General features: G+C 56.9%; 3 protein-coding genes across 3 annotated transcripts; 1 reads left to right on the forward strand and 2 right to left on the reverse strand.

The window, feature by feature from the left end:
- Positions 1–751: 751 nt before the first annotated feature.
- Positions 752–3,185, forward strand: MPV17L2 (MPV17 mitochondrial inner membrane protein like 2). The gene is made up of 5 exons (XM_065873788.1): positions 752–938; positions 1,571–1,741; positions 2,398–2,474; positions 2,635–2,763; positions 3,087–3,185. Exons 1-5 carry the CDS (start codon positions 752–754, stop codon positions 3,183–3,185), a joined length of 663 nt encoding a protein of 220 aa, XP_065729860.1.
- A 484-nt stretch (positions 3,186–3,669) lies between these two features.
- On the reverse strand, positions 3,670–9,288 carry RAB3A (RAB3A, member RAS oncogene family). Its single transcript, XM_065873373.1, has 5 exons — positions 9,133–9,288; positions 7,759–7,986; positions 6,493–6,611; positions 5,738–5,862; positions 3,670–4,513 (listed from the first exon to the last, which is right to left on the reverse strand). Exons 2-5 carry the CDS (start codon positions 7,984–7,986, stop codon positions 4,323–4,325), a joined length of 663 nt encoding a protein of 220 aa, XP_065729445.1. The 5' UTR covers positions 9,133–9,288; the 3' UTR covers positions 3,670–4,322.
- Positions 9,289–14,546: 5,258 nt separating this feature from the next.
- PDE4C (phosphodiesterase 4C) lies at positions 14,547–25,523 on the reverse strand. The gene is made up of 15 exons (XM_065873561.1): positions 25,378–25,523; positions 22,198–22,389; positions 21,475–21,511; positions 21,316–21,389; positions 21,031–21,083; positions 20,623–20,735; positions 20,449–20,542; positions 19,748–19,911; positions 19,450–19,548; positions 18,854–19,018; positions 18,668–18,767; positions 17,880–18,034; positions 15,902–16,024; positions 15,463–15,645; positions 14,547–14,936 (listed from the first exon to the last, which is right to left on the reverse strand). Exons 1-15 carry the CDS (start codon positions 25,521–25,523, stop codon positions 14,547–14,549), a joined length of 2,088 nt encoding a protein of 695 aa, XP_065729633.1.
- Between the last annotated feature and the right edge of the window lie 900 nt (positions 25,524–26,423).

The raw sequence follows: 26,423 nt of genomic DNA on the forward strand, positions 1-26,423 counted from the left end.
GTTTTAATTATATTATTCTTGAACTGAGGTCAGATACCCAGCAGTAGTCAGGACCAACGTCAACGTCTACACAAGAATCCCAGCGGCCTGCGCGCGCCGCAAAACTGTAGCCCCGCCCCCACTTTCTCGAGTCTCTGCGGGATTGGACTTCCGCCCCGGTAGTCACGGCCACAGTCCGATCCCCTTTTCAGGAATTTCGGGAGAATCTGGAAATCTGGAGGGCAACTACAAGAGAGAACTCGGTAGAGTTGTTCAAGATTGGCCATCTCAATGCGGGACGCAGGATGACAGTCAGTGATTTGCCAGCCTAACGATAGTCAGCGAGAGTCTCCGATTGGCCAGTTCAGTACTGGGCAGGCAAATAAGGGTGTGGAGGCGGTTACCCATAGGCCAGAGCTGATAGGGGCGGGAAAACGAGGTTAGAACGACAGCAATTGGCATGCGTGGTGTGACGCGAAGCCTATTTGCGATTGGCCCGTAAGGCGCGGAAGGCGGTGTGCGGCTTCGTTCGGCAATTAGCCTCTAGACGGGATACCGACTTTTGATTGGCTGATACCTCTCGGGGCGGGCAAAGTGAAGAGGCAAGCGGTCGGCGATTGGCTGCAGTGACTTGCGGCAGCATGCAAATCACGAAGGCAGCGTGCGATTGGGTAGCACGGCGCGAGGCGGGGATCCGGGACGCGGGGTGACTGGGGATTGGCCGGCATGGGCAGGGCGGCCGGGTGTGCCAGTTCCTAGGTCCCGGCAGGCGATGGCGTCCGGCGGCTGGTGCTGGCTGCGCGGCCTTTGGGCCGCGGGGCAGCCCCTGTTCCAAGGCCGTGCGTTGCTCGTCACCAACACGCTGGGCTGCGGCACTCTCATGGCGGCCGGGGATGGAGCGCGCCAGTCCTGGGAGATCCGCGCCCGGCCCGGCCAGAAGTTTGACACGCGGCGCTCAGGTGAGGGGGCAAGTGCTGCTGGCCTTTGACCCCAGAGGATCTTTGGCCCCAACCTCAATTCGGAGACCTGTGACCCGGACCCGCGTGCCGTGACCCATGACCCGTGACCTCAGTCCCTGGCAAGACCCTTGACCTCAGCGTGCACCCTAGACAGCCCCTCCCTGATCTCTGTCCCCTCCCCCCTCGGGGGTCTTCATTCCCTATCATACGTGGGGTTTCTGTTCGCTCCCATCCTGAGGGTCAGGTCCCCGCCCAACCCCTGGTCCGGTTCCCTCTGTCTTGCACTGAGAGATCTAGCGTTGAGCACAGGATGCTGCACCCGGGGTAGTCAAGGGCGCAGCGTCTGGCCCCAGCCAGCCTAGGATCGCGCCCTGGTCCCACACTTCCCTACCCGCTGTGCCTCTGTTTCCTCCTCTGGAAAGCGGGGCGATGGTAGAACCCTCTGCCACGGTGGTGAGGGAATGAGGGAAGAAAATGCAAACGCAGCTCTTGGAATGGTACGTGGCAGTGGGGCTAGTAATGGGTTGGGCTCTGGGAGAGTGTCAGGCTTACCCAGGTCTTAGACAGGGAGGGAGTGAATTGGGGGCTTTGCTGGCCTAACATGCACCCCCTGACTCTTGGACCGCCCACAGCGAGCATGTTTGCTGTGGGCTGCAGCATGGGCCCTTTCCTGCACTACTGGTACCTCTGGCTGGACCGCCTGCTCCCTGCATCTGGCTTCCGTGGCCTCCCAAACGTCCTCGGGAAGGTCCTCGTCGACCAACTGGTGGCCTCTCCCATGCTGGGCGTCTGGTACTTCTTGGGTAAGGAGCCCCATGAGCTTGGGCTTTGCCCCTCATAGGTCGGGAGGGACAGAGCCAACTTTGTGTTAAGGATGTGGAGACCCATTACTGATGCACCTCCTGAAGGCTGTGGTACAGTGGTGATAGGACAGACCCAGTGGAGGCAAGTGTGAATGGCAGAATCACAGAGAATGATGCTAAATGTAGGAAGGATGAAGACAGTGTCTGATGGGGCTGCCCTGGACAGTGGTTGGGAGAACGTCCCAAAGGAGAAGACACTCAGTTGAGACTTGAAGAAGGAGCCAGAAGGCAGGGGGAACAGCCCATGCAAAGGCTCTGAGGCTGGAGGAAGGGGAGCTGAGACTGACGTTGACAGGGCACAAGCATCCTAGGACCGGTAATAAAATAGCCTCAGCCTCAACAAGGGTGTGTGGCGTACGCATCCCTCAGGGTACGCGATTATTCATGACAGACCTCTCTCCTCTCACTTCTCCCCGACTTGACTTGTTCTGTTGTTTAGCCACCCTGCTGTGCTGCCCTTCCCACTACAAGGCTTTTAAGTGTCCTGTTTCCTCTGCCTGAGACACTGTTCCTCAGGGGTCCTACCCCACCCGCTCTGCTGTCGTACTCCGTACTCCCCAGCCTCTGACACTCTCATTTCTTGGTTTCCTTCCTAGGCCTTGGCTGCCTGGAGGGCCAGACCCTGGGCGAGAGCTGCCGGGAGCTGCGGGACAAGTTCTGGGAATTCTACAAGGTGGGTGTGCCTGCCCAGGCCCCGCCTATCCTTCATCTCTGCCCCCTTGCATCTGTCCCTCCTCTCCCTTTCACAGGCACCCCCTTTCAAAGCCCCACCTCTCACAGCCACCCGGCCCCGCCCAGCCCCGCCTCTCACTGCATTCCACCCCTCCCCGTAGGCTGACTGGTGCGTGTGGCCTGTTGCGCAGCTGGTGAATTTCCTCTTCGTGCCTCCCCAGTTCCGAGTCACCTACATCAACGGCCTGACGCTGGGCTGGGACACATACCTCTCCTATCTGAAATACCGGGTAAGCGTAGTGGGCAGACCAAGGACCCAGGGGACTCCTTGGGGGGGGCCACACGTGTGAGCCCCAAATGGCAGTACAGCTATGCTCCAGGGTGCGGGCCTCTTGTGCCCGCGACAACCTGCACCCCATGGTGGGTGGGTGGGTTGCTGATCACTAGCGGGGTGAAGACCAAGCCCACGTCTTCTGTCTGATGTGACCTCGGCCAGGTCCCTGCCGCATCTGTCCGGCAAGGCTGACCCCAGCCCTGACGGGTGGAAGAGGGTTCAGTGAGGAGCCCAGAGGGATGAACAAACGCCTGTAACCAGATCCTCTTGTGTGGACAGATCCCAGGCCCCCCAGCGCCCCCAGGCTCTGTGGCCCTGGGCACTGTGCAGACTGAGCTGCCCCACACTGCCACCACATGCCAGCCAGGGCAAGACTGACCCTCAGCTGACCAGCCGCCTGGGCAGGAAGGGGAACGGACTTCTGGGCCCAGTCCTAGGCCCACCCTGATTCCTAGGCATCCGGTTGGGCTGCCCCTTCCAAGCCCACTGCCGGGCCTCTGTTTCTCCGTCTGGAACACAACCATGAAGATGGACCAGAAGGGTTGGTCATCACCCCAACCCTTCTGGGAGAGCCTCAAGTGACTGGTGACAGATGTTCCACCCTCAGCACTGGGCCTCAGCCAGCCAGCTAGTACCAAGCCCTCAACACTCCTGCGGGCTGGACTCTGGGACCAAGGTGGGGACATCGCCCATACACTTGGAGCAGGGCCCCCAGAATGTGGAGCCTTGGGTGGGGTGTGTAGCCTCCAGTCTCATCCTCTGTTCGTGGACTATGGAAGTACAGAGAATTAAATTCTCTTTGGAATTGAAAATCTTGTGGATGGGCAAAGCCAGCACTGGCAGGCCGGCGCTCATAGGGACACTGTGTCGTCCATTCACTTTATTGGGTGTGTGTAGTGTTGTCATGACATCTCCTGGGGGGACTGGGGGGCATGTTTGACACTCATGACATCAGAACAGGTCTGGTGAGAGGTGGTGTCCCAGGGTGGTGAATATCCACAGCAGCCCCCACCCCCCTCCAAAAAAAGGTACAACCTTGGGGGCGAGGAGCCAGGCGGGCCATTTCCTGGCTCTGACCCACCCCGTGGTCCACGTCGAGATGCCTGCAGCCACCCGGACCTACCGTGTCACAGCCAGGAGGCTGACAGGTCTGGCTACCTTGCATCATGCAACCAGACTGCCCTGGGGTGTCATCCGGCCCCCACGTAAAAACTGATAACTGTTGATGGGGGTGAATTTATAAAAAGGTGGGGTCTGGAGAGAAGGGTGAGTGGTGAGTTCACGGGGCCACGACACGCCACTGCAGAGCAGGAACAGGGCTGTATGTACAGGGTGGGGCACGGAGCAGGTGGGGTGCCCGAGCCCCTGGGGGACATCTCCAATAAATAAATAAATAAATAGCTACGATAATAAATAGGGTGATGGGCTAAATCAGGGCAGGGGACTCACGCCCACGGCCAGTAGGGGCCCTGGCTCAGGCCCAGAGGGCGGGGCCAGGATGGGGCGGGGCGGCTCTCAGCAGGCGCAGTCCTGGTGGGGGGGCGCCTGCTGGTCCGTGAGCTGTGGGCCCTGCTTGGTGCCCGTGACTGCAGGATCGGCTGTGTCCAGTGATTCGGACATCTTCTCGCAGATGACATCCACCAGCCGCTCAAAGGTCTGCTTGACATTAATGTTGTCCTTGGCGCTCGCCTCAAAGAACTCGAACCCTGTGGTCAGGGAAGGGAGGGGTGAGGACCCTGGTTCCCCCACGCCCAGAGACACTTTTCTGAGGGCAGGTAACACCTGGAGATTCCCAGTGCCAACTGCATGTTAAAGGCACTGACAGGTCCCTTGGGGAAGCAACACTGGACTGAGTCAGCCTTTATTTCCTGCACTCCTTTCTTCACCCTAAAACTGTCCCCTCTCATTGTCCCCAGAGCCCTGGTAAGACCCACTTCCCTGCTTCCACCATCCAGCCGAGCCCTGGCCCTGGCGGCATCTGACATTCAGACCCAGGCCTTCCCCTGTTCACACACTCTCCATGGCTCCCTATTGCCCTCTGAAAAGTCTGGCTCCTCAGCGCGTGCTTCAGGCCCTGCGAGATCAGCCATATTTCCTCCAAGTGACCCTCATGTTGCAGTCACATAAAACTTTGCCAAAAGGATCTTTCCCATGTCTGGCCTTTGCCCACACTGTTTCTTCTGTCTGAAAGACCTCCTTTTTCTTTAAGTACCAGATCCAAGGCCCACTTCCAGGAAGACTTACCTATGCCAGGCAGAGCCTGGCTCCCCCAGCTGAGGTCCTTTCCTCTCTCACAAAGCTGGAGGCCTCTCAGGGGCCCAGCAACACCCAGCACAAGGCTGGGCAGTGAGAGTATCAGAATGAATCAGAAACTCCTGCAGAGCAAACTCCTAAGCATCCATCAAGACTCACCTCAAGGGGCTTCCCTGGTGGCGCAGTGGTTAAGAATCCGCCTGCTAATGCAGGTTGGGACATGGGTTCTAGCCCTGGTCAGGGAAGATCCCACATGCTGCGGAGCAACTAAGCCCGTGCGCCGCCACTACTGAGCCTGTGCTCTAGAGCCCGCGAGCCACCACTACTGAGCCTGCGTGCTACAGCTACTGAAGCCTGCGTGCCTGGAGCCCGTGCTCCGCAGCAAGAGAAGCCACTGCAATGAGAAGCCCACGCACCGTAACGAAGAGTAGCCCCCACTTGCCGCAACTAGAGAAAGCCCACGCACAGCAGTGAAGACCCAATGCAGCCCAAAATAAATAAATTAATTAATTAAAAAAAAAAGATGGCCCCTGGATCAAGGCCAGCTTGCAGAAAGTATGAATCATCTGGACTCGAATCCTGGCTTTGCTGTGAGACTTTGGGTGTGTCTCCTCCCCTTTCAGGGCCTCAGTGTCCCTTTCCTAGCCTGTGGGTGTCCAGCCTCGCTCGGTACTCACCCAGGTGGTCAGCCAGCTGCCGACCGCGTTCCGATGACACCACCCGCTCATCCTCCATGTCACACTTGTTCCCCACCAGCAGCACCTGGGCATTGTCCCATGAGTAGGTCTTGATCTGGGTTGACCTGGAGGAGGTGGTGACAGAGGAGGGTTAGGGCTTGGAGAATCTGAGCTCCGCCCCCCTCTCCCCCTTCTCCCCGTCCTCCCCCCACTCCAGCCCCCACCTCCCATTAATTCTTTAATTCTTGAGGGAGGCAGGCTCGATCCTCCTCCCTGTCTTTGTCCTGCCAGGAACACTCTGCAGGTGTCTGCTCCCACAGTTCACTGCTCTTGGGAGTCCCTCTTTCAAGCAGCCTTTCCCATCCTTCCCAGATCCCCCCCACCCCCAGTGAAGAATTCTCGCTCTTTAACAAATTCAAACATTTTCTCAAAATGTATCATTACTCTAGTCAGGAAATGTCAATGTTTATATCCTCTAACCTATGCAAACTGTCTTCATATTTTCTGTCGCTCCCAGATTTTTTTTTCCTGTATGTTTACAGTTTCATTTTTCCACCTGAAACCCTGCTTCCCATTATTTTGAGCTGATGCCACACTGTTTTAATGATTATAGACTGATAGCAGGGCTGGGACCCCAATATTGTTATTTACATTTCTGCCAAGCGGCTGGGGCTCCCTGATCTCTGCCTGTACCCCAGGCTTTACACCAAGCCTAGCTCAGAAGACCATCTGCGAGCAGGTGGGGGCACGCTCACCAGTCCTGCACCGCATTGAAGGACTCCTCGTTGGTGATGTCGTACATGAGGATGAAGCCCATGGCGCCCCGGTAGTAGGCTGTCGTGATGGTCCGATACCGCTCTTGCCCCGCCGTGTCCTGGGGAAGAAGAGACAGGGTGTCAGAGAGGACACACACGGAAACTCCTCAGAGTGGGTATGAACTCTGAGATGGTCAGGTCCAGCGCCCTCGAGGCCCAGAGGAGCAGGGGCTTGCCCAGAGGCACAGTGGGTCAGGGAGAGTGAGCTGGCTGCCTGCACTGGGAATGTGGTACCCAGTCATCGTAAGGTACCTACAGAATCGTTCCCTCATTCATTCAACACACGTGTACCTGTGCCACACCCTGTGCTGGGCACTGGGGACATAGCTGTAAACAAAATGGACCAAAATCACTGCCCTTGTGAAACTGACAATCCAGTGCAGGAAACAGACAATAAACCTGTGAAAAGGTAGAAAATGTATCGTCAGAGGGTGGCGAGGACTGAGGAGAAAAATGCCCGACAAGGACGGGCAGCGTGGGCTGCCTTCAATTTTAAACTTGAAGGATGAGGGAGGGAGCCATGTGGGGATCAGAGGAAGGACGGTCCAGGCAGAAGGCACAGCCCGGGCAAATGTCCCGAAGTGGGACTGCATTTGGTACATCTGAGGAACAATGAAGAGGCTGAGACAGAGATGGAAGGAGACAGATGAGATGGGGTAACAACAGCGGCAGACTAGGCAGGGTCTGGCTGCGAGGAGGGGGTGCAGGTTTTACCCGGAGTGAGGTGGGAGCCGCGGAAGGACTGTGGGCAGGGAACGAGCAGTTCTGACTTGGCATTTGGCAGGCTTCCTCAGGCCTCGGGGGGCGTTGAGGAAAGTGGCCAGAAGACCCTGACGGAGGAGCCTGCTCCTGTCCCAGGGAATGAGGTTGGGGGTCAAGATCCCTCTGAAACCTGATACAGACACACATGGAGGAACTTGAACGTGGGGACACTGAGGCACCAAGCAAATGATGCATCTGATGATGTCAGGGTCAGGAGAGGACCCATCATTTGCTCCTTCCCCACCCCTGAAGAGCACTGATTAGGTACTGATGGAAGAACAGGGGCCCTCTCTTCAGTGCCTCTAGCCCCTTGTACACAGTAAGTGCTTGATAAATGCCCAGTGTGTAATGAATGAATCTAGACAGGAAAGAAATAGGCAAAGCTGGGGCTGCTATTCTCGGGAGGGAGAGTGATGAAGCCAGAAGCCCCCCAGCTGGACCCACCCAGATTTGCAGCTTGATCCTCTTATCGTTTCGGTAGATGGTCTTGACCTTGAAGTCGATGCCTACAGTGCTGACAAAGGCAGGCGTGAAGGAGTCGTCTGCGTAGCGGAAGAGGAAAGACGTCTTGCCCACGCTGCTATTTCCGATGATGAGGATCTTGAACATATAGTCGAAGTTCTGGTCCGAGGACTCCTTCTGCCCATAGCGAGAGTCTGTGGCGGATGCCATCTGGGGATGCGGAGCGTAGGCGAGCGTGAGGGGTCTCCCTCCACCCCCAAACACCCAAGCCCAGGCTCAGGATGGAGAGCTCCCAGAGAGGGACGGAGATTACCCTTATCCCATCAGGATCCCCAGTACTAACGGTGCGGCCCACGGCAGAGGGCGGGCCATGACCTTGAAAGGCCCGAGGTTTCAGGGGAGGACCTCAGAACGAAGGGGATGGAGACACCCCTGCAGCCCCCTCCAGCAGGCCTGCTCCCCAGGTCCGGCTGTAACCTAAGCACTACAGCTGCGCCTGGAGGGGTGACTACGGCCGGCCCCGCCCCCTATCAATCATTCGTGTTCCTCAGAACTGAGCCACGCGGGCGCACGTGCACACGCGTGTACGGTACCACAGGGACGCGTGTCCGCAGTCCTCCTCCCAGACTCTCAGGCTGGGAGAGCTCGGGCTGAGACAGCTACATCACGTGATAGGAGCGGGGCGTGCACACGCTCACGTGCACACAGCAGGGCACACACTCGGACACGCTCGTGCATATCTGAGCGTCGAACACAGTCGGTGCATGGGACAGAGCCTGTCTGCACACCGACATGCATATACAAATGTGCAAACCCACCCGTGCGCACTGCGTCCTCCACCCGTGCAGCCGAGTACACGTCACCCACACGGGCACGCATCTCCGTGCACATATGCACATTGCTGTGCACGCACACGCACAGTCCACGCGTCTCCCTCCACATGCCTGAAACACGCACAAACTTGGATCGGGACCTCCAAGGGGTCACACGAGAATACCCTGGTACACAAGCAAGGGTACACACAGATCCGCCCGCACAGGCGGGCGCGCACACGCGTGTGCACACCACGCGCACGCGCACGCACGGAGCCTCCCGCGCGCACAGCTTCCCGCAAGGCACTCGTCTCGTCTCCCCTCCCCCTCCGCCGCAGAGCCGGGGGTGGAGGGATGGGGGTGGGGGGTGAGGATAGGGCAGGTAGAGGAAGCCGGGGCCCTACCCCTCCCCAGGCTCGCGACTGCCGCATCCTTCCCCTCATTTAACGCCGGCCAACTTCGTCCCCCTACCCCAGCCCATCAGTCAAATGAAGGTTATGTATGTGCTCCGAGAGGGAGCGCACCGGACCGTCCGGGAGCTCACCTTGCCCTACACTGATGCGGCGGCGACCCTAGCGGCAGCGACTTTTTTGGCAGCGGCGGTGACAGAGCCCCCAGTGCGCTGATGTGGGGCTGCGTGTCAGCGGAGGCGACGGCAGCGGCTCAGGCCCCTGCAGTCCGCGGTGACGTCCTGCACAGAGAGGGGCGGGGCTTAATATGCAGATGAGGTCGTGACGCCATTTTAGGGAGGAGCCACAGATGGGGATGTGGTCCACGGTAGCACGCAGAGCCGGGAGGGGCGGGGCTCTCACGCAGATTGACATGAGAATGGGGCGGAGCCCAACGAGCTCATCCAGTAGCTAGCAGAAGCGGTGCGGGAGGGGTGGAATCGCCTGCCGGCTCCACCTCTCTTTAGCGTTAGGGAGGCGGGGCTGCGCGGCGCCTCCTCATTGGCTTAAGTCCTCGAGCGACGGTCTAAGTAGCCAATCAAAGATTGTCACGCCCTCCTCCTGTCCAATGGCAGCTCCCGAGCGGTTGAAGGGACGAGAGGTTGAGGCCTGGGCTGAGCCTGGGTCTTCTGGGGGTGTTCCCCTTCCCCGCCCCCATGCACCCAGGTCGGAGACTCAGGAGGTCCCCTTTCAGTCCAGGGTGCTGTGACCTCTCCTTAAACGCTCCCTATTCCCAATTTCAGAAAAGAGGAACAGAGGTTCGAGAAGATGCTCCACGTCTCCTATTTATTGGATTCAACATAAGTAGAAAAGAAGAAAAAGCGGAAATAGGGGTCAAGATAGACTCTGTCTGATTTCAGCTGTAAGACCCCCAAAAGGGACCGGGCTAGTAGATGCTCCACCCTGTTTCTGAGATGAAGAAAGAAGAAATTGGGATCAAGAGAGTCACCCTTCCCCACCAATTTCCAGAAAAAAGGAAGGGGCTAACGAACGCTCCAGGAACCCCTTTCCTTCCTGCTCCCCATTTTCCAGAGAAAAATTCAACGAAATGCAGGAAGTAGGGCAGAAAAACGGCCTGTCCCTTAAACTCGCAAAGTCTGCGGTAAAAAACCTGGGAAACAGGGAGGATACGAGCGAGGTTCAAAGACCCAACAATACAGACAAGGGGTGGGAGATGCTTTACTCCTCCCTGGTTCCTGAGTTTAAAAAGACAGGGACAGAGAGTCCTCCCTCCTCCATCCTGGCAAAATGAGACTCAGAGATGGAGACTTTGGGGTCCAAGGTGACCCGTCACATCCGTCTTCATGTGAAAAAGTCAGAATTGGGGGAGGGGAGGAAGAACGAGACCTTGGCCTCCATTCCAGGTCTCTGCCCTCCACCCCAACTCCGTTCCCCACACCCGGCAGGGGGCGTGTGGCCCCAGGAAAATTCTGATCTCCCTGATTCCTCTTCAGGAGACGAGGGGCGGGGCTTGTCTTTTTTATAAAAAGCTCGCCAGCTGCAGAGGCGCCTAGAAACCAGAATAACTTAGCTCCTGGAGGCCGCCCACTCCCCCCACCCCCGCCCCCAGCGCCCCGGAAGTGCGGAGACGTCCCTCCAGCTCTCCTTGCAGTTGGGAAATCTATTTTTTTCTAAGGATAACATTTTTGTCCCTCCTCTTCACTCAGACTATAAAAGTATCACAAACCCACTGCGGAGAGCTGGGAAGATTCAGAAAAAGATAATGAATAAATATAAATCCACCTCCAATCTCTCCCCACGGGAAGACCAGCAGTCGAGTTCCCGCTTTGGGGTGGGGGATTGGGGGGGGGTGTTCCAGGCGCTGCCCAGGTGGAGGCGAGGGCGTGCGAGGCAGCTAGGCTCCCTGACCTCCCAAATGCATGCTTCCGGGTTTGTACGTGGGTGTCGATCGGAAATACCCACTTATTTTTTTCCCAAAGGGTAAAGGCCCACACCAATGTATACCAGCTTCTGCACAAAGGATTTTGTATTTTATTTTATTTATGTATTTAATCATTTATTTATTTGGCTGCGTTGGGTCTTCGTTGCTACACACGGGCTTTCTCTAGTTCCAGCGAGCAGGGGCTACTCTTCGTTGCGGTGCGCGGGCTTTTCATTGCGGTGGGTTCTCTTGTTGCGGAGCACGGGCTTTAGGCGCGCGGGCTTCAGTGGTTGTGGCACACAGACTCAGTAGTTGTGGCGCACGAGTTTAGTTGCTCCACGGCATGTGGGATCTTCCCGGACCAGGGCTCGAACCCGTGTCCCTTGCATTAGCAGACGGTTTCTTAACCACTGCGCCACCAGGGAAGTCCCAGGATTTTGTATTTTAAAATAAAAATAATGGAAGGATTTATTGTTAAGAATGAGCATAAGGCTGTGGAATTAGGGACGGTCGAATTGGAGGTGAGGACTACAGACTTGAGGGGAGGTGTTCTGTGTGGTCCGAGCAACAGAGCTGCACAGGAGAAGGGCCCCAAACCCTCTCAGATCCCATCCCACTACCTCATCTTTCTCCTCCGGTGAGTCATTCCCTCTTCGAGGTTCCAGGTGCAACCTTGCCTCAGGGCCTTTGCACCTGCTGTGTCCTCTTCCTCAGGTATTTCCCCAGCTCTTTCTGTGCCTGGCTCTCTCATCCCCTTCAGATCTCCAATCAACACCCACCTCCCTCCAGAAGTTCTGATTTCACCATGTCACCTCCTATCATGTCACCATAGTTTTCCTTCCTGATACATCCCCATTAGAAATGATCATGTTGACTTATTTATCCAATAGCCAGCTGTGAGCTTTGAAAGGCGGGGATCGGTGTCCCCAGCACCTACACCTTTGGACACAGTAGGTACCCTGTGATGGTATGACATGAATGAATGAACAAATGAATGATTGGAAGGAGCGTGACTTTGGCCACTGAGGTTAGGGAAGACCTCTCTGAGGAAGTGACATTTGAGCAGGAATCTGAAGGAGGAGAATGAGCTGGCCACTGGGAGAAGTGGGGGAACAGTGCTCCAGACAGCAAGAACAGCGAGTTCAAAGGCCCTGAGGCTGGAACTCACTAAACAAGCTGGAGGGACAACCCCTCTCCAGCTTTGTGAGGAAGGGGGGCCAGGCAACATTTTCTCCCTCACCAGAGGGCAAACTGAGGCCCTACGAGTCACCCTAGGAGTTCACAAGGGCTGAAAGTTCCCAGCGGCCCTAAAGATCTTCTCCCACCCTCCTCTTTGGGTCTAGAGTGGGCCACAAAGGCAAGGACTATGTCCCTCAGGAAGGACCCTAAATGGGAGGAAATGGGAGACCTGGAGCATATGAGTGACTTCTTCCTCATCCCCTCTGTGAGCCTCAGTTTCTATACCTGTGAAGAAAGAGCTCAGGACATGCTTTCCTCAAACAATACCTGTTGTTACAATCCTGTGATCCTCACAAAGAGCACATTTTACCCGCGAAATGACAAAGGCTCGGGGAGGTTAAGAGATTTGTTGACATTGTCAAAGACTCCCAGAGAGCATCCACCAGTGCCAGCCTGGGGTGGGAGGGGGAGGGTCAGGAAGGACTTCCTGGAGAAGGGGATGCTGAGCTGAGACCCAAAGCCGGAGGATGAAGGAGAGAAGTATTCCAGGTAGGGGGCACAGCATGTGCCAGGGGCCTGAGGTGGGACTGTGCTTGGGGTCTTAAAAAACCAGTGTGGGTAGTGTGCAGTCAGTAAGGGGAAGAGGGAGGAATACCTGTGGCCCAAAATGAAGGGGGACATATGAGTGTTCTTATGAATGGGTAGAGAAAAAAACAGAGGGAAATAAGGTGAAATGCTGAAGGCAGATGATCTGTGGGTGAGGTTACAGCAGAATTTTATTTTCGTCTTTACATGTTTCCATTATTTTCGGATTCTCTACAGTGACATGTATTACTTGCAAGGTGGAAAGGATAAAAAATATATATAAATAAAAATCCCATAAATCTCTCTGCCTTTCAAAAGTGTGGAAGGAAATGCACCAAGTTCATGATCCAGATGCCCTTTAATTCTCCCTCTGTGGCATTTGATCATTAATTGCGATGACGATGAATCATCCACGGAATGAAATTATTAATGAAATTATTTAGGAATGAGGCTGTTCTTGAAGCCAGGGGCTGCTGTGATGACTCGTGCCATGTATAAATCATTAGACACGCGGGGAGGGAGGCTAGGGGGTGGGGGGTGGGATGGGGGGATACTGAGGCCTCCGGAAGCGGGCATTGAATCTGAGACTTGAGCACAGAGCCGCCTCACCTGCTCTGCGCCAGGCCGGCACCCTCAGGGTGAACTCAACCAAGCTGGGTGCGGGAGAGACCTCTGGCAAAGCGAGGAAGGGCCCCGAATTCACCCCGCCTCCCCGCTGTGCCTCCAGCCACCAGGGGGCGCCGCTGGCTAACGTCTGCCCCCCAGCTACAGGGCCCCGAGCCCTCAGGCCACAGGACCTCTCCGCTCCTGCTTCCCCATCCGTGAAATGGGCACGGTACTAATTATGGGTGATAGAGTTTATTTAAACCCAGAGAATGCCTCATATTTCTAAGATATTTCAGGGAGTTCACAAACACCACCCTCCAACCAAAGTTTACCCAAGTACTAAGGATCAGGCCATGGAGGGGAAACTGAGGCCCAGAAGGGGCTGTGACTCGCGAGAAAGCATCAGAGGCCTACTTTTCCCTACGGGGAATCTGAGACAGCCTCAGAATCAGAAGATCGAGAGACCTTCCGTGGGGGAGAAGTCTGTGCTTTTGTTGCTGTTCTAGAGAGGGAGAAAGTATAAGGGAGCCAGCAGGGGTTCCTGGGACCAGGGAGAACTAGGATCCTTAGACCTGAAGACAGAAACCACAGCAACTTAAAGCAACAGCCAGTGCACAAGCAACGAAGGCTAAATCAGTCTTCAGAGACAGTTCCTGACACACAGCCCTCTCTTTCATGGCCCCTATCACCCCCCACCAGAGCTCCAGAGACAGAACTGGGTCTGGATGAAACTTTCGTGCTGAGAATTCTCCCATTCAAGTTCTTGTTCTCTTGTAATGAGCTGCCTTGCAGATGAAGGGGAGGTGTCTAGGGGAGGGGGCATCTCCTTGAGGCTGACTCCCCACCTCCTTGTGCAGGGCTAACCCAGAGGCACATAAGAGGCACAGGCCTGGCACACAGTAGGTGCCCGGTAAATATCGGATAAAGAATGAAAAAATAAAGTGATTGACGTGGCTGAAGAGTGACCACTGGAGAAGATGCACAAGGGGCCTGGCAGATACTCCCTTTCTACACCAGGGGTTGAAGTCCAGGAGGGAGAACTCAAGGGCCCTGGAAGAGGCTGCCCCCAGCCCAGCTCCTTGGAGAGCTCTCTCAGCTGAGCTCAGGGTCAGAATGGATCCCGCCAGGTGCCTCCAATTCAACCCTGAGACCTGTCTGTAGCTAAAAGCCTGATTGTCTCCCTCAGTGGGTGGGGAAGGCAAAGCAGGGGCCACCTGGGACCTCTTCCTGGAAAGTCTACACACCCTTCAGGGACCACTAGGTGCCCAAAGGCTCAGCCATCACATTGCCCTCATGGTCCACACAGGGCTTGCCCACGGTCCTCTGGTTGTCCAGGTATAGGGCCCCAGGGTCTGGGCTGGCCTCAGGGGACAGGAGCTCAGTGTCAGGTGACTCTGAGGCCTCCCCACCCAGTGCTCCCTCCTCCTCTCCCTCCTCCTCTTCTGCCTCCTGCAGAGTCAGCTGAAACTGGAATCTGTCGGGACCACCTTGCTTGGGGCTGGTGGGGTCCACAGGGCTGCGGGGGATCTTGCTCTGGTACCACTCGCGGTTGTCCTCCAGAGTGTCCAGCAGGTCCTGTGCATCTGGGTGTACCAGGTCAGCCCACGTCTCCCACAGTGGGTGGGCGATGTAGTCAATGAAACCCACCTGTGGGGTGATACGGAGTTGGGGGATAGAGGTTGCTGGGTGGTGTGTTACCATGGAACCTAGACCCAGTCCAGCCCCCAGGCCTTTGCCCGGGTTGTTCCCTCTGCCTGGAATGCCATTTCCCAACTCCTACACATCCTTCGAAACCCTCTTCAAATAACCCCTCCTCTTGGAAGACTCCTCTGCCCCTTTTGAGCTCCCCCAACCCCTAAGTCTTTCCCTCTACCTCAGCTCTGACTCCTCAGAGCTGGATGAATGTGTCCCCCAGACTGGGAGCACCTCAAGAATCTCCTATGTCACTCAGAACAGATACTTCCAAACTCCACAAGTGAGTGAAGATCTCTCTTTCGACAGCCCAGAGGAAATACATACCAGGCCTGACTCTACACAGCCCAGTGCAGACCCTTAGGCCACATCCTCTCATTTGCCAGCCAGGGGTCAAGCCAGGACTCGTGGGGTCAGCTCAGCCACTCCTTTCCCTCCCACCTCCCCAGTGCCCACCAGCTCGGCTCAGTCACCCTCAGACCTGGGACTTCTCCACTGAGGCCGTGTGCTTATCGCACATAGGGCTGATGTCCAGGCCTGATTCGCGCTCACGGTCGCCCTGCTGGAAGAACTCAGCCATGATGCGGTCTGTCCACTGGCGGTAGAGTGGCAGCGGCTTGGTGGGGTTGCTGAGGTCGGCACAGTGCACCAGGCTCTGCAAGACCTGGTGAGACCGAGGCTCGGGAAGGCTCAGGCCAGGCCACCCCAGGCCTGGCACCCGCCCCAGAGGCTGGCGCCATGGACATACTCATCTTACAGGTGGGGAAACTGAGGCTGGGCAGGGGAAAGGGTGGCTAAGGCACAGCCACGTGACCGTATGTGCCTCCATTTCTTCAAGTTGGGCACGCAGTTGGCACTTCATAAATGCAGTTGAATGAGAGTGTGGAAACCAAGACCTTAGGGCTGGCCCAGCCACACACCTGGATGTGGTCGGAGTAGTTGTCTAGCAGCAAGACTCCAAGGCTTGTCACCTTCTTGGTCTCCACCATGGTCTTGAGGTCAGCCAGGATGTTCATGTGTTTGGACATGTCTGTGGCCAGCACCTGGGGGAAGGTGAAGGAGGATGGCAGGTATGAGGATAGCGCCTGCCCCACCTCCACTCCCCACTTCCCAGATGCCACACCCACTTGGATCCACAGCCCTCTGAGCCTCAGTGTCCTCATCTGTCAAATGGGGGCATGTATCAAGATTTGCTGTAAACCCAGCTCACAAGAGAAGCTGAGTCAATAGTCCCTTCTCGGGCTTCCCTGGTGGCGCAGTGGTTGAGAGTCTGCCTGCTGATGCAGGGGACATGGGTTCGTGCCCTGGTCCGGGAAGATCCCACATGCCGCGGAGCGGCTGGGCCCGTGAGCCATGGCCGTTGAGCCTGCGCGTCTGGAGCCTGTGCTCCGCAACAGGAGAGGCCACAACAGTGAAAGGCCCGCGTACCACACACACACACACACACACACACACACACACACACACAAAAGTCCCTTCTCCAAGGTTGCTGGGCTTGTGGGGGGCATGAGGGAGGGAGATTAGACCTGGGGGCTGACATGAAACATGCTGAAGCCCAGCAGATGACTTGGCCAGTGCAAAGGTCCTGAGGCTGAATAAGCTGAGGAACATAGAGGAGAGAGTTGTGGCTAGAACAAACGAGTGCAGGAGCAACATGGGAGCAAGTGAGGGTGATAAGAGTGGGGAGGGCCTCAGGGAGGAGCGGGGGATTTATCCAGAGGGCTGCGGGAGCCACAGGTGGACTGAGTGCTCCCCAAACCTTCCTGTGGCTGCTGCGTGTCCAGGAGGGCTGTTTTTAGCCACCGGAAGGGAAGTTCAGCTCTGAGCACAGCTGCTTAAAAATCATTTAGCTGGACCCATGCGGACCCAGCCCAGGAATGACCCACGGGCTTCTCTGAGAATCACACCGAAGTCTCAAAACTTCTCCCCAGGGGACTTCCCTGGTGGTCCAGCAGTTAAGACTCCATGTTCCCAATGCAGGGGGTCCGGGTTCGATCCCTGGTCAGGGAACTAGATCCCGCATGCCGCAACTAAAGATCCTGTGTGCCACAACTAAAGATCCTGCATGCTGCAACGAAGATCCTGCACACTGCAATAAAGATCCCTCATGCGGCAACTAAGACCCAGCACAGCCAAATAAATAAATAAATATTAAAAAAACACTTCTCCCCAAACCTCCCATCTGGACCAAATGATGCTTCCACTGGGAGTGCCCATTGCCCAGAGCCCCCACTCTCCCTCAGCAAACTTTTAGTTCCTCTTCACTTGGAGCCTGGTTTCCTCTGAGCCCTCCCCACATGCTGTTCCCTCTGCTGGGAACACTCCTCCCCACCCCATGGTCCTCTACACTCTTCAGGCCCTGACTTCAGTGTTCTCTCCTGGGGAAGCCCTCCTCAACCTTGAGCATCTCTCCATCACAGCTCTGTCTACAGGTCCCCCATCATGGCTCTGCTTGTGGGCCCCCCAACATGGCTCCCACCTATGTGTCCATCTCCCCCACAGACTGTGAGTTTCATAAAGGCCAGAATTCTAATGGTCACTGTCACAGGACAAGCACAATGGATGCTCAATAAATGCTTGTTAAATAAATGAGTTGATGCACAAGACCCCAAAACGTACTGGTGTCTCCCAACTCGAAAAATATCAGATGCACAGACTTAAGGGTCAGAAAAGTTGTACCTGAAACCCCAGAAAGTTTCCACATCATTTGCGCGTGAATCACATCCAAGACCTGATTAGCCTGACCAGGGGCCTAGTCACCCCTACCCAAGGCTTGGACAGTCATTGCCCCATTTTACAGACCAGGAAGCTCGGACTCAGAATGGGGCCATGCCCTGGTCCAACTGAACCCCCAGCCATACCAAGATCGCACCACCCCATCCATCGTTGTTGTCTCACCATGTCGATGACCATCCTGCGCAGACTCAGCCGCTGCTTGGTGGTGAGGTTCTGGAAGATGTCACAGTTCTCTGCCTGCAGCAGCTTGAAGCCCACAGCCAGGTGGTGGTTCTCCAGCATGGAGGTATCATTGTACATAAGTGCAAGCTCTGAGTCTGTAGGGGAGGTGGAGCACCTCAAGACCTGCCCACCCAACCCACTCCACCCAAAGGCCGGTTCTGTAAATTCTCGGTAAACTCCTACTCATGCATTGAAGCCCCAACTCCAATGCCCCATCCTCCAGGAAGCCTTCTAGGACCCTGTCTCCCCCCATGGCCCTGCCCTGACTCTGCGAGGCTGGGGGCATCTGTGTTCAGCTCTACCTCCTCGAGACTGGTGACTCCTTGGGGACTTGGCATGGCAGGAGACAGTGCTGTGTGCTGGTTGAGTGAACTACCAAGTCTTTGTCTTATTAGACCCTGGGATCCTCAAGTGAGAGGGCTCCACTCTTATCTCCAGCTCTCCAGGGATGTATATAAGAGGTACCCAATAATTACTTGTCGACTGAGTTTTTCTGACACCACAAAGGATCCTAAACTTTAAAATCTCAGTGGGCCCAAATCAGCTCTGTCACATTTGTTATTCTCTCATTTACTGAGTATCTACTGTATATCTGGGTCTGCTCTCAGCACCTAAGGGAGGGAAGATTGTGGCAGTCATTTCACAAACAGGGAGACTCAGAGCAGGAACGGGACCACCTAACATCACTTGATTGACAGGTGGTGGCAGGGCCCAGCCCCCTAACTCACTGGTGTTAATGAGAAACTGATTGGAGACCCCAGGATGATCCACATCATGGATGGCGCTTGCAAAGATGGCAGCCAGGACTTCCAGGTCAGTGAACACGGCCTGAGTGGGCATGGAGCATAAGAGGTGAGGGGCAGGCTCTCTGTGCCCTGCACGCACCAGGGCTGCCTGCAGCTGTAGGGCCCTACCTCAAGCGCAGGTGTGGCCAGCAGCACATGTGTAGACTGGGCCACGTCAGCGGCGTGTAGGCTATTGTGGTAGGCCACATCGTTGTGGTAGTGACCCTCCAGTGTCAGTAGGTAGGTGGCAAGTGTGTCTGCTGGGATCCGAAATGTCTTGAGCAGGTCCCGTTCCTGGTGCATCACAGGGCCCCAGTCAGGGCCTCGGCCTCTGGGTGGCAGCACACACTATTCCTATGCCTTCTCTCCTTCTGAATCCCTATCCATCTCTCAAGTGCCCCCTCTTCCAGGATGCCCTCCCTGCTCTCTCTCTGAACTCCCCTGGTCTCTGTCCTTCCCCTCTGGCTCATCTCTGACCCCACAGTTGTTCCCTACAGACTGGATCTCTTCAGGCCTGGCCCAAGGCTGAGGCTTGAGTCTTGTTGCCAATCAGCAGTGAACTTTTAAACCTAACAAATGCCTATCCATCCTTCAATGCCCCTGCTCAAATGACCCCATTCAGGGATGTTAGGGAGGATTTGAAGAATATGTGCCCCCTGAGGTCCTGAGGTAGGAAGGAGTGAAGGAAACACAAGGGTATTAGAAGCCAAGGGCAGGGGAGGTACCTGAAAGATGCTGAACATGATAGCTGTGAGGGGCCGGTTCCCACTTAGCTCTGCCACCTTGAACACATCAAGCCCCCACTTCTTGGTGTCTTCCAGCTCCTAAAATGTGAAGGACTGGAGCTTAACTGCAAACCAACTTCCCCAGACTCTGGAGCCTCAACCCCCATCCCCAGGACTCAGGTCCTACACTGAGCCCCACCTGGTCAGTATATAGGTGGGCAAACTGAGGCCCAAAATAGGGTAGCCACACAGAGCCAGGATTCAAACCTGGGTCTCAGCATTCCTATTGTAAACCCACCTTGGCCAGTTGTCCCTCCTGATCAGTCTGGACCCCAAAGCGTGGGACAGTGGCTGCAGAAAGGCTGGTACTGTGGGGGAGTCCACGCAGGCCGCTGATCTGGGACATGGGCTTTGGGGGCTCTGTGGGGGTCACCCTGGGCAACTCCACCTCAGTCTGCTGGTCTGTAGATGGGGCAGGGTAGGGCTCAGAGAAGTCAATTCACCTGCTAGGGTTGGCCTGCTTGGCCTCAAGTACTGGACCTTGCCAAGCCTCAAGATCAACGTATTTCCTTTTTACCTGGACCAAAGTAATCTCAGAGTAAAGTCCTTTCTGGCCTGTAGATACCCTTCTCCTCTGTTCAAGGCTGATCTCAGTGACCTCTTCTGCTGGACATGGCCCCTGGGCACCTGGAGCTTAGTATTTCTCCCAAAACAGTCAAATGTCCTTTTTGTCTCCCAAGCTGGAGACCCAGCTCTGTCGTTCCCTCTATCTCCTCCTTGGCAAACTTCTACTCATGCTTCAAAACCCTAACTTTAATGTCCCCCTCCTCCTGGAAGATCCTCCTGTCGCTCCCTCTGGTCCAGCCCTGCCTCATGGGGCTGGGGGTGTCCGTGTCTGGTTCTATCTTCCTCAGTTAAGGTCTGTAGCAGAAGTCTTTCTTTCCCTTCCATCTTCCTACCTCTGTAATGTGGCCTAGTCAGTGACCCACCATAGCTCACCCAGGAAGGTTTGGGATATGTACTCAGACACTTGGTTCCCAGAGCTGCTGGCTTCAGACAGGTGAGTCAGCTCCCGGTTCAGCATCCACTTGAACTGCAGGGGAAGGTGATGTCAGTGATGATAGGGGCACTGCGGACATAGGCAAGTGATCTCAGTTATCTGGCCCTACTAACCTTGTTGGAGGCCATCTCCCCCACCGAGTGCCGTGCCTGCAGTGTCTCCAGCTGATCCAAACACCAATCCAGCTCGTCCAGTGTCTCCAAAGCCAGCTTCTGCCCAGTGTCCTCTGGGGGCCAAGCTGGTCAGGGGCCTGCCCCACCCCCACTTGGGAACCATGTGCCCCTCCTGCTCCCATCTCTGCATCTGGACCCTGGATCCCTTCCCAATGAGAATGAGGCCACTCAGGACCCCAGGATCTCCGCATCCCCAAGGGTGTTTGGGCGGGGGGATGGCGGGGTGGGGTGGTGGGGGAGGTTTACAATTAGCACAGCCCAAGGATTCATGGGCTGGGGAGGTCCCCATAGAGAGGAAGTTCACAGCTGTCCCACAGTGGAAGGAGGGGATAGGAGCAGGCGCATTACCTGTTGGTGGAGGGGGCTGACTGCCAGATGGGGTGTTCCCGACGCATGCCTGCCTGCAGTACAATCGGCTCAGGAGCGGCCTGCCCCACCCATAGGGCCCCGCCCCGCAAGACCTCCTGGCCCCTGCCCCTCCTCCTCTTCCCTCGATCCCCGAATTGCCAGCCGCGCCCTTTCAGCCCGTGCCCCGCCTCTGCTTCGCCCACCTTGTCTTCTGATCCCGCCCCTCTCCGCCAGGCCCTGCCCTTCTCTCCGCAAGGCCCCGCCCCCGCCCCGCCCCCTGCGTACTTGGCTGCCCCGCTGCCTTGCAGGTGGGCAAGGGCCGCAACGTTGCTCCGAACCGTCCTCAGACTGGCCAGGACCTGCGAGGGGAGGTGGCCAGCGTTGGGAAGGAGGGGTCGGCTCTACCTGCCCGGCGCACGGAAGAAAGGAGAGGTGGGTACCCACCTGGGCAAAGGGTGTCACAATCACGTCTTCTCCGTGTCTGCGGGGAGACCAGACATGGAAGGGCGGTCAGAAGGAGCCCTCCCACACGTTCCCATCTTCCAGTTTTTTCTGGGTTTTTTTTTTTTTCCTTTTTTGCGCCACGCGGCATGCGGGATCTTAGTTATTGAACCCGTGCCCCCTGCAGTGGAAGCGCAGAGTCTTAAGCACTGGACCGCCAGGGAAGTCCCCAATCTTTCAGCTTTTACCCACACTGTGCCCTCAGCTGAGGGCATCCTCCTGTCCCGACTCCCTCTTTTGGGTGTCTTCCTAGTAGTTCCTGGACTCCCCTCACCTGACTCTTCTCTGAAAGCAGCCACAGCCCCTCTGACCAATCACTCACTTTATCCCCATCTCACAAATGGAGAATCTGAGTCCCAGGGGCAACAGGGGTCTTAGTAGAGGCAGGAAATTATTGCTACCAGAAAGCTCAAATCAAAGTGTACGTTCGGTTGCTGTTAATTGGCCTTAATGTCACTGGATTGCCACGCAACCCCAGCCTAAAGTGAAGCACAGAGGATCACTGGATATCATTCTTAGCATGTCCTACTGAACAAGCAAATAGGCAAACTCCTACATAAACTTTAAGGCCCACCTCAAACGGTCATTTGAAGGAGGTGTACCGAATGGAGGAATAAAGGAAGGAAGGAAGTAGAAAGCGGTATTATCCCCCAGCCTCAGACTCACAGGTCGCTAGCCACAGAGGAGTTCCGAGACATGGTCTTGGACGAGAGTTCGTAGTCACTGTCTGAGCGGTACAGGAAGGACTCCCGCCTCTGGCTGTGCTGGGCAGGAGCTTGGATGACCCGGCCAAGGCCAGACCCAGCCTGATGGTCCAGGGCGCTTCTTCCGCATGATAGCCCATTTTCCAGGTCCAAGCTGAAGGAAAAGGAGTCATAGTCAGAGCCGAGGGTCCTGGCATATGGATGCTGGGTCATGGCCTATATCAGTTTTGTCACATCCTCCCTGGGGCCACGTGGTGGGCTGGTTAGGAGTGGCCTGCAGCTTGTCCATCTGTCCCACGGTCACACTCCCACTCAGGGACACCGCGTCCCTCACGCCTCCATCTCCACCTCTGTACCCCAGAGTCTTTTCCACTGGGACTAATCTGGACTCCAGGACATGAGTTTCAGATCTGTCTCCAAGTGGCTGTTGTGACCATGGGTAGGTCTCAGCTTTTCTATGGACATCAACAACTTTGTTTCTAATATGGGTGTGGTAGACTTCATCCCCAGGGTGCTTTTAGGGAGTTACAACCGAGCACCTGAGGAGGGTGACAGGGCTCCCGTATTACTAAGGAGTAAACTGAGGTCCATGTCGCAGGGTAAGTTCATGGGGATTGGAAACGACTTCCTGGGCTTTCCTCTCTGGATGGGATCTGGGTCCCGCCTAGACGGGGCACACTCGAAGGCTCCTCACAGCCAGGAGAGGCCCCATCCCCAGCCAGCTTTGGCTACGCCCTGGACCACCTGTCCCCTTTCCCCAGCTCCAGCCCGTATGGCCCCACCCCAATCTCACCAACCACGCCTCCAGCTCGCTCTGGCCCTATCCTTAGCTCCCCAGTTCTTCTGCTTTATTTTTGACCTGAACGCTCTGCCTGTTCTCTTCCACCTCTGGGCCTTTGCACAGGATGTGTCCTCTCCCCAGAGCACCGACCTCCTCCTGTTCCAGGCAATCCCCAATCGCCCCTCCCATCCCTCCCTCCAGCCACACTCTGACGGAATAAGGGGGATCTACTACTCTCACCCTTCGAGTCAGAGGTCAGAGAAAGAGTGGCAGGGGGCATGGGGCTAGAACAGAAGTGTGGGAGGGGGAGTTAGCAACCAGGGAGAGGGGCTGCAAGTGAGTCACAGGTTTCTGAGAAGGGAGCGGGCAGGAAAGACGGAGACAGGAAGACTCCAGGGGCCGCCCCCTAGACACGCCCCTCCTGGCCGAGGGCCAGTGTCCACCTGGTCCCCCTCCAGGTCACCCCATCCCAGTCCACGGATGGGATCGGCGCCTGCCGGAAGACTCCGAGCAGGGAATTCGGCTCAGACCGGGTTGGGGGTGGGGAATTCGGCAGGATTCTGTCCGGTTCAGCTGGATTCGGTCCGGCTCGGTCAAGTACGGCCAGGTTTGACTAAGCTGGGTCTGATCATACAGGATTGGACCTCTTCCCCTGAGTTCAGTCGGGTGAGTTCGGTAGAATTCGGCTACAACCGACCGCATTCGGGTAGGTTCGGATGCGTTCGGGCGTGTTCGGCTACGTCCAGTCGCGCCAGGTTTTCGAGCAAGTCCGGGTGGCACTCGGGCCAGGTCGGGCATATTCGGCTTAGTCCGGCCTCACTCGGGTGTTCGGCTATGTCCGACCGCTGTCGGTCTGTTCGGGTTCTGGGGCTCCTGGAGAAGCCCCTCAAGTCCAGCGTTTCTGAGTTCCCGCTTCGTGACGTCACCCGGAGGGGCGGGACTTCTTAGCTCTTACCCGGCCTCCGAGTGTGCCGGGTGACTGGAGGAGAGACACTCTTGGGGGCGGGCTAGTGGCGGTGGATACCCTAAACCTGTGCTCAGAGGGGGAGGCCTGGGCGTGGCTACCACCTACCCCTCCCTCTCATCTCCCCAAAAGTTCTGGGAAAAGCACACCTATGGATGAATAGGGAAACGGAGGCCGGGAGAGGCCACAGCGTGCTGGGTTCGAATCCAAGTAGCGAGCACGGAGAGTTACGGGCTGAGCCGGGGTTTTGTCGCTACGGCGGAAGCTGTTTTTCTTTCTGCTCTAAACTTAGCCGAGAGCTGCTGGGTCAGGCCGTGGTTCCATGACGCGGGCAGCGGGGAGGAGCTCGCACCGACTGTGGGAACGGCGCGTCTGTCCATCCGTTAGACAGGTAAACTGAAGCACAGGGGCCTCGGAGAGACCTGCCCTCGCCCAGCCTCACGCCCTTGACGTCCTCGACGCCCCTGTGCTCACTCCGGAGCCCTCGGCGGGGACCCCTCTTCGCAAGCTTCTGGTGCCCTGGGGGCGCTCTCCCGGACCCGGGACCCCAGTCTCGGCCTGAAATGGCCCATCAGGGACCACCGTCACAACTACCTCCCTCTCCACCAGCTGCCACTGGCCGTGTGACCTTGGAGAAGGGACCTTTAGTCTCTGAGCCACAAGATGCCAAATTACCAAGTAAGAAAACCGCACGAGCCAAGCGCAAGGTATGAGACCCAGTCGGCGCCCACCAGCCCCACCTCCAACCCCAGCCTCTGCCCTGCGACCCACGATGTGACAGTCGCTTCCTGAAGGGCCGGAATTCGAACCTAAAGCGGTGGAACGAGTCCTTGGAGAACGCAACCGAGTGGGGCTGCGCAGAGGCGGCACTCTGCGCGGGTGCGCAACAAGCTCTCTTACACCGCGAACACCCTGCCTCAAAGGCCTCCATCAAATCACTTCTTCCTCCGCGGAGATCGAGGGCTTAGTGTGAGGCCACCAGGCCATCCCGTTGCTGGCGCCAGAACGGATGGCGGGGGCAGACCAAGGGGAGGAGTGACCCTCTTCCCTCCACCTCCAGGACTCTCAGCCCGCCTGCCCCGGGTTGGCGAGGGTCAGAAGGAGACGTGAGCCTCAGCCCGTCCTGCTCCAGGCCGCACAGCTGGAGAGGGACAGACGGCTGGTCCCCTGGGCGTGTGTCCAGGCGGTGGGTGGAGGGGAACAGAGATGGAGAGAGACAGTCATCAACTAAAAGAGACAGAGATAGGACAGAGGGAGAGAGATACCGAGAAAGGGCAAAGAGGCAGAGCCTTTATGCCCTGACCCCCAACCTGGCCCCAGCTGTCCTTGACTCTGCCCTTCCCACCTCCAGCCCGGCTGTTCCCATGAGCCCTGCGAGGCCCACTGTCTCGCCTCACCACAGCGGATGGGCCACGGTGAAGCGCCGCTGCAGGCGGATGCTCTGGTTCACCAGGAGCTTCCTGAAGAGCCCGGGGGAGCCGCGTGGGGATCCCCGGGGGGAGCTGGGCACAGGGGCCGGGGCGGGCGCAGGGGGACCCTGCATCGCCAAGACCGCGTGGAGGCTGGACGGAGTACAGGCTGCGCGGGACCTTTTCTGGACAACCACGGGGGCGGGGCCCGGCGGGGAGAGGGCAGGAGGCGCACCCGCCCCGCCTTCGCCGCAGGACCGCTCAGGGACGCCCTCACCGGGACAAATGGGGAAACCGAGGCACTGAGCTAGACGGGACACTCTCTGCTTCCCCTTTGGGGGAGCCCAGAAACCGCATCTTATACCACTTCCCTCTGCCACCATGTCCCCCGGTAGTGCAGCTTGCTCAGCTGATAACTCGGCTGAAAAGAGACACAGAAGTCAAAAAAGGAAGCGCTCTCCATTATCAGGGAGTCACCGAGACACAGAGTTTGCCGAGGGGCTGCCCAGATCCCACACAGTGCTTGCAATACTCCTCTACCCATTTTCCAGATGGAGAAACTGAGGACTGAGCCACCAAGGGGCTGCTCAGAAACTACAAACCTTTAATCCTTTGCCAGGTGGGGAACTGAGGCTTGGAGAAAAGCGGTAACAGATGCAAGTCTTCACGGCAAGGCAGCTCCCCCTCTTCCTGTCCCCCTCCACAAGTCCCCACATGACCTCCACCTGCTCTGACATTCCCCAGGCCCTGTCTCTGGATCGTTTCCCCTCTCCTGCTGTCTCTACTGGACAAACATCCGTACTCCACTCCTGCCAGGCCTTCCGGTCCTGTGAAGCTTCAGTTGCCACCGCCCACCCCAGGAAGGACCCTTGGAAAGGGAAGCCTTGCCCCTGGGGGGCTGTTCAGGGGTCTGTACCAGCTGGCCTACCCTCAGAATGCTGGGGTTGGGTGGTCTTGCCCCATTCTTCAGAAAAGGAAACCAAGTCTCAGAGAATGTCACACTTGGAGGCAAGACCCAGAACACCCACCTCTCA

Source organism: Phocoena phocoena, chromosome 3 (assembly GCF_963924675.1).
Source record: "Phocoena phocoena chromosome 3, mPhoPho1.1, whole genome shotgun sequence".
Classification (NCBI taxonomy): domain Eukaryota; kingdom Metazoa; phylum Chordata; class Mammalia; order Artiodactyla; family Phocoenidae; genus Phocoena; species Phocoena phocoena.

What these genes read in the sequence shown, in the direction of transcription:
- MPV17L2 (XM_065873788.1), top strand. Translation starts at nt 752, where the DNA reads ATGGCGTCCGGCGGCTGGTGCTGGCTGCGCGGCCTTTGGGCCGCGGGG. An exon ending in GGGCGTCTGGTACTTCTTGG is followed by an intron (nt 1,742 to 2,397) that starts GTAAGGAGCCCC and finishes TTTCCTTCCTAG; the next exon opens with GCCTTGGCTGCCTGGAGGGC. An exon ending in TCTCCTATCTGAAATACCGG is followed by an intron (nt 2,764 to 3,086) that starts GTAAGCGTAGTG and finishes TTGTGTGGACAG; the next exon opens with ATCCCAGGCCCCCCAGCGCC.
- RAB3A (XM_065873373.1), bottom strand. Translation starts at nt 7,986, where the DNA reads ATGGCATCCGCCACAGACTCTCGCTATGGGCAGAAGGAGTCCTCGGAC. An exon ending in GGATCAAGCTGCAAATCTGG is followed by an intron (nt 6,612 to 7,758) that starts GTGGGTCCAGCT and finishes CTTCTTCCCCAG; the next exon opens with GACACGGCGGGGCAAGAGCG. An exon ending in GCAGCTGGCTGACCACCTGG is followed by an intron (nt 4,514 to 5,737) that starts GTGAGTACCGAG and finishes CCCTGACCACAG; the next exon opens with GGTTCGAGTTCTTTGAGGCG.
- PDE4C (XM_065873561.1), bottom strand. Translation starts at nt 25,523, where the DNA reads ATGCAGGGTCCCCCTGCGCCCGCCCCGGCCCCTGTGCCCAGCTCCCCC. An exon ending in ACCGTGGCCCATCCGCTGTG is followed by an intron (nt 22,390 to 25,377) that starts GTGAGGCGAGAC and finishes CTTTTCCTTCAG; the next exon opens with CTTGGACCTGGAAAATGGGC. An exon ending in TCCTCTGTGGCTAGCGACCT is followed by an intron (nt 21,512 to 22,197) that starts GTGAGTCTGAGG and finishes GTCTCCCCGCAG; the next exon opens with ACACGGAGAAGACGTGATTG.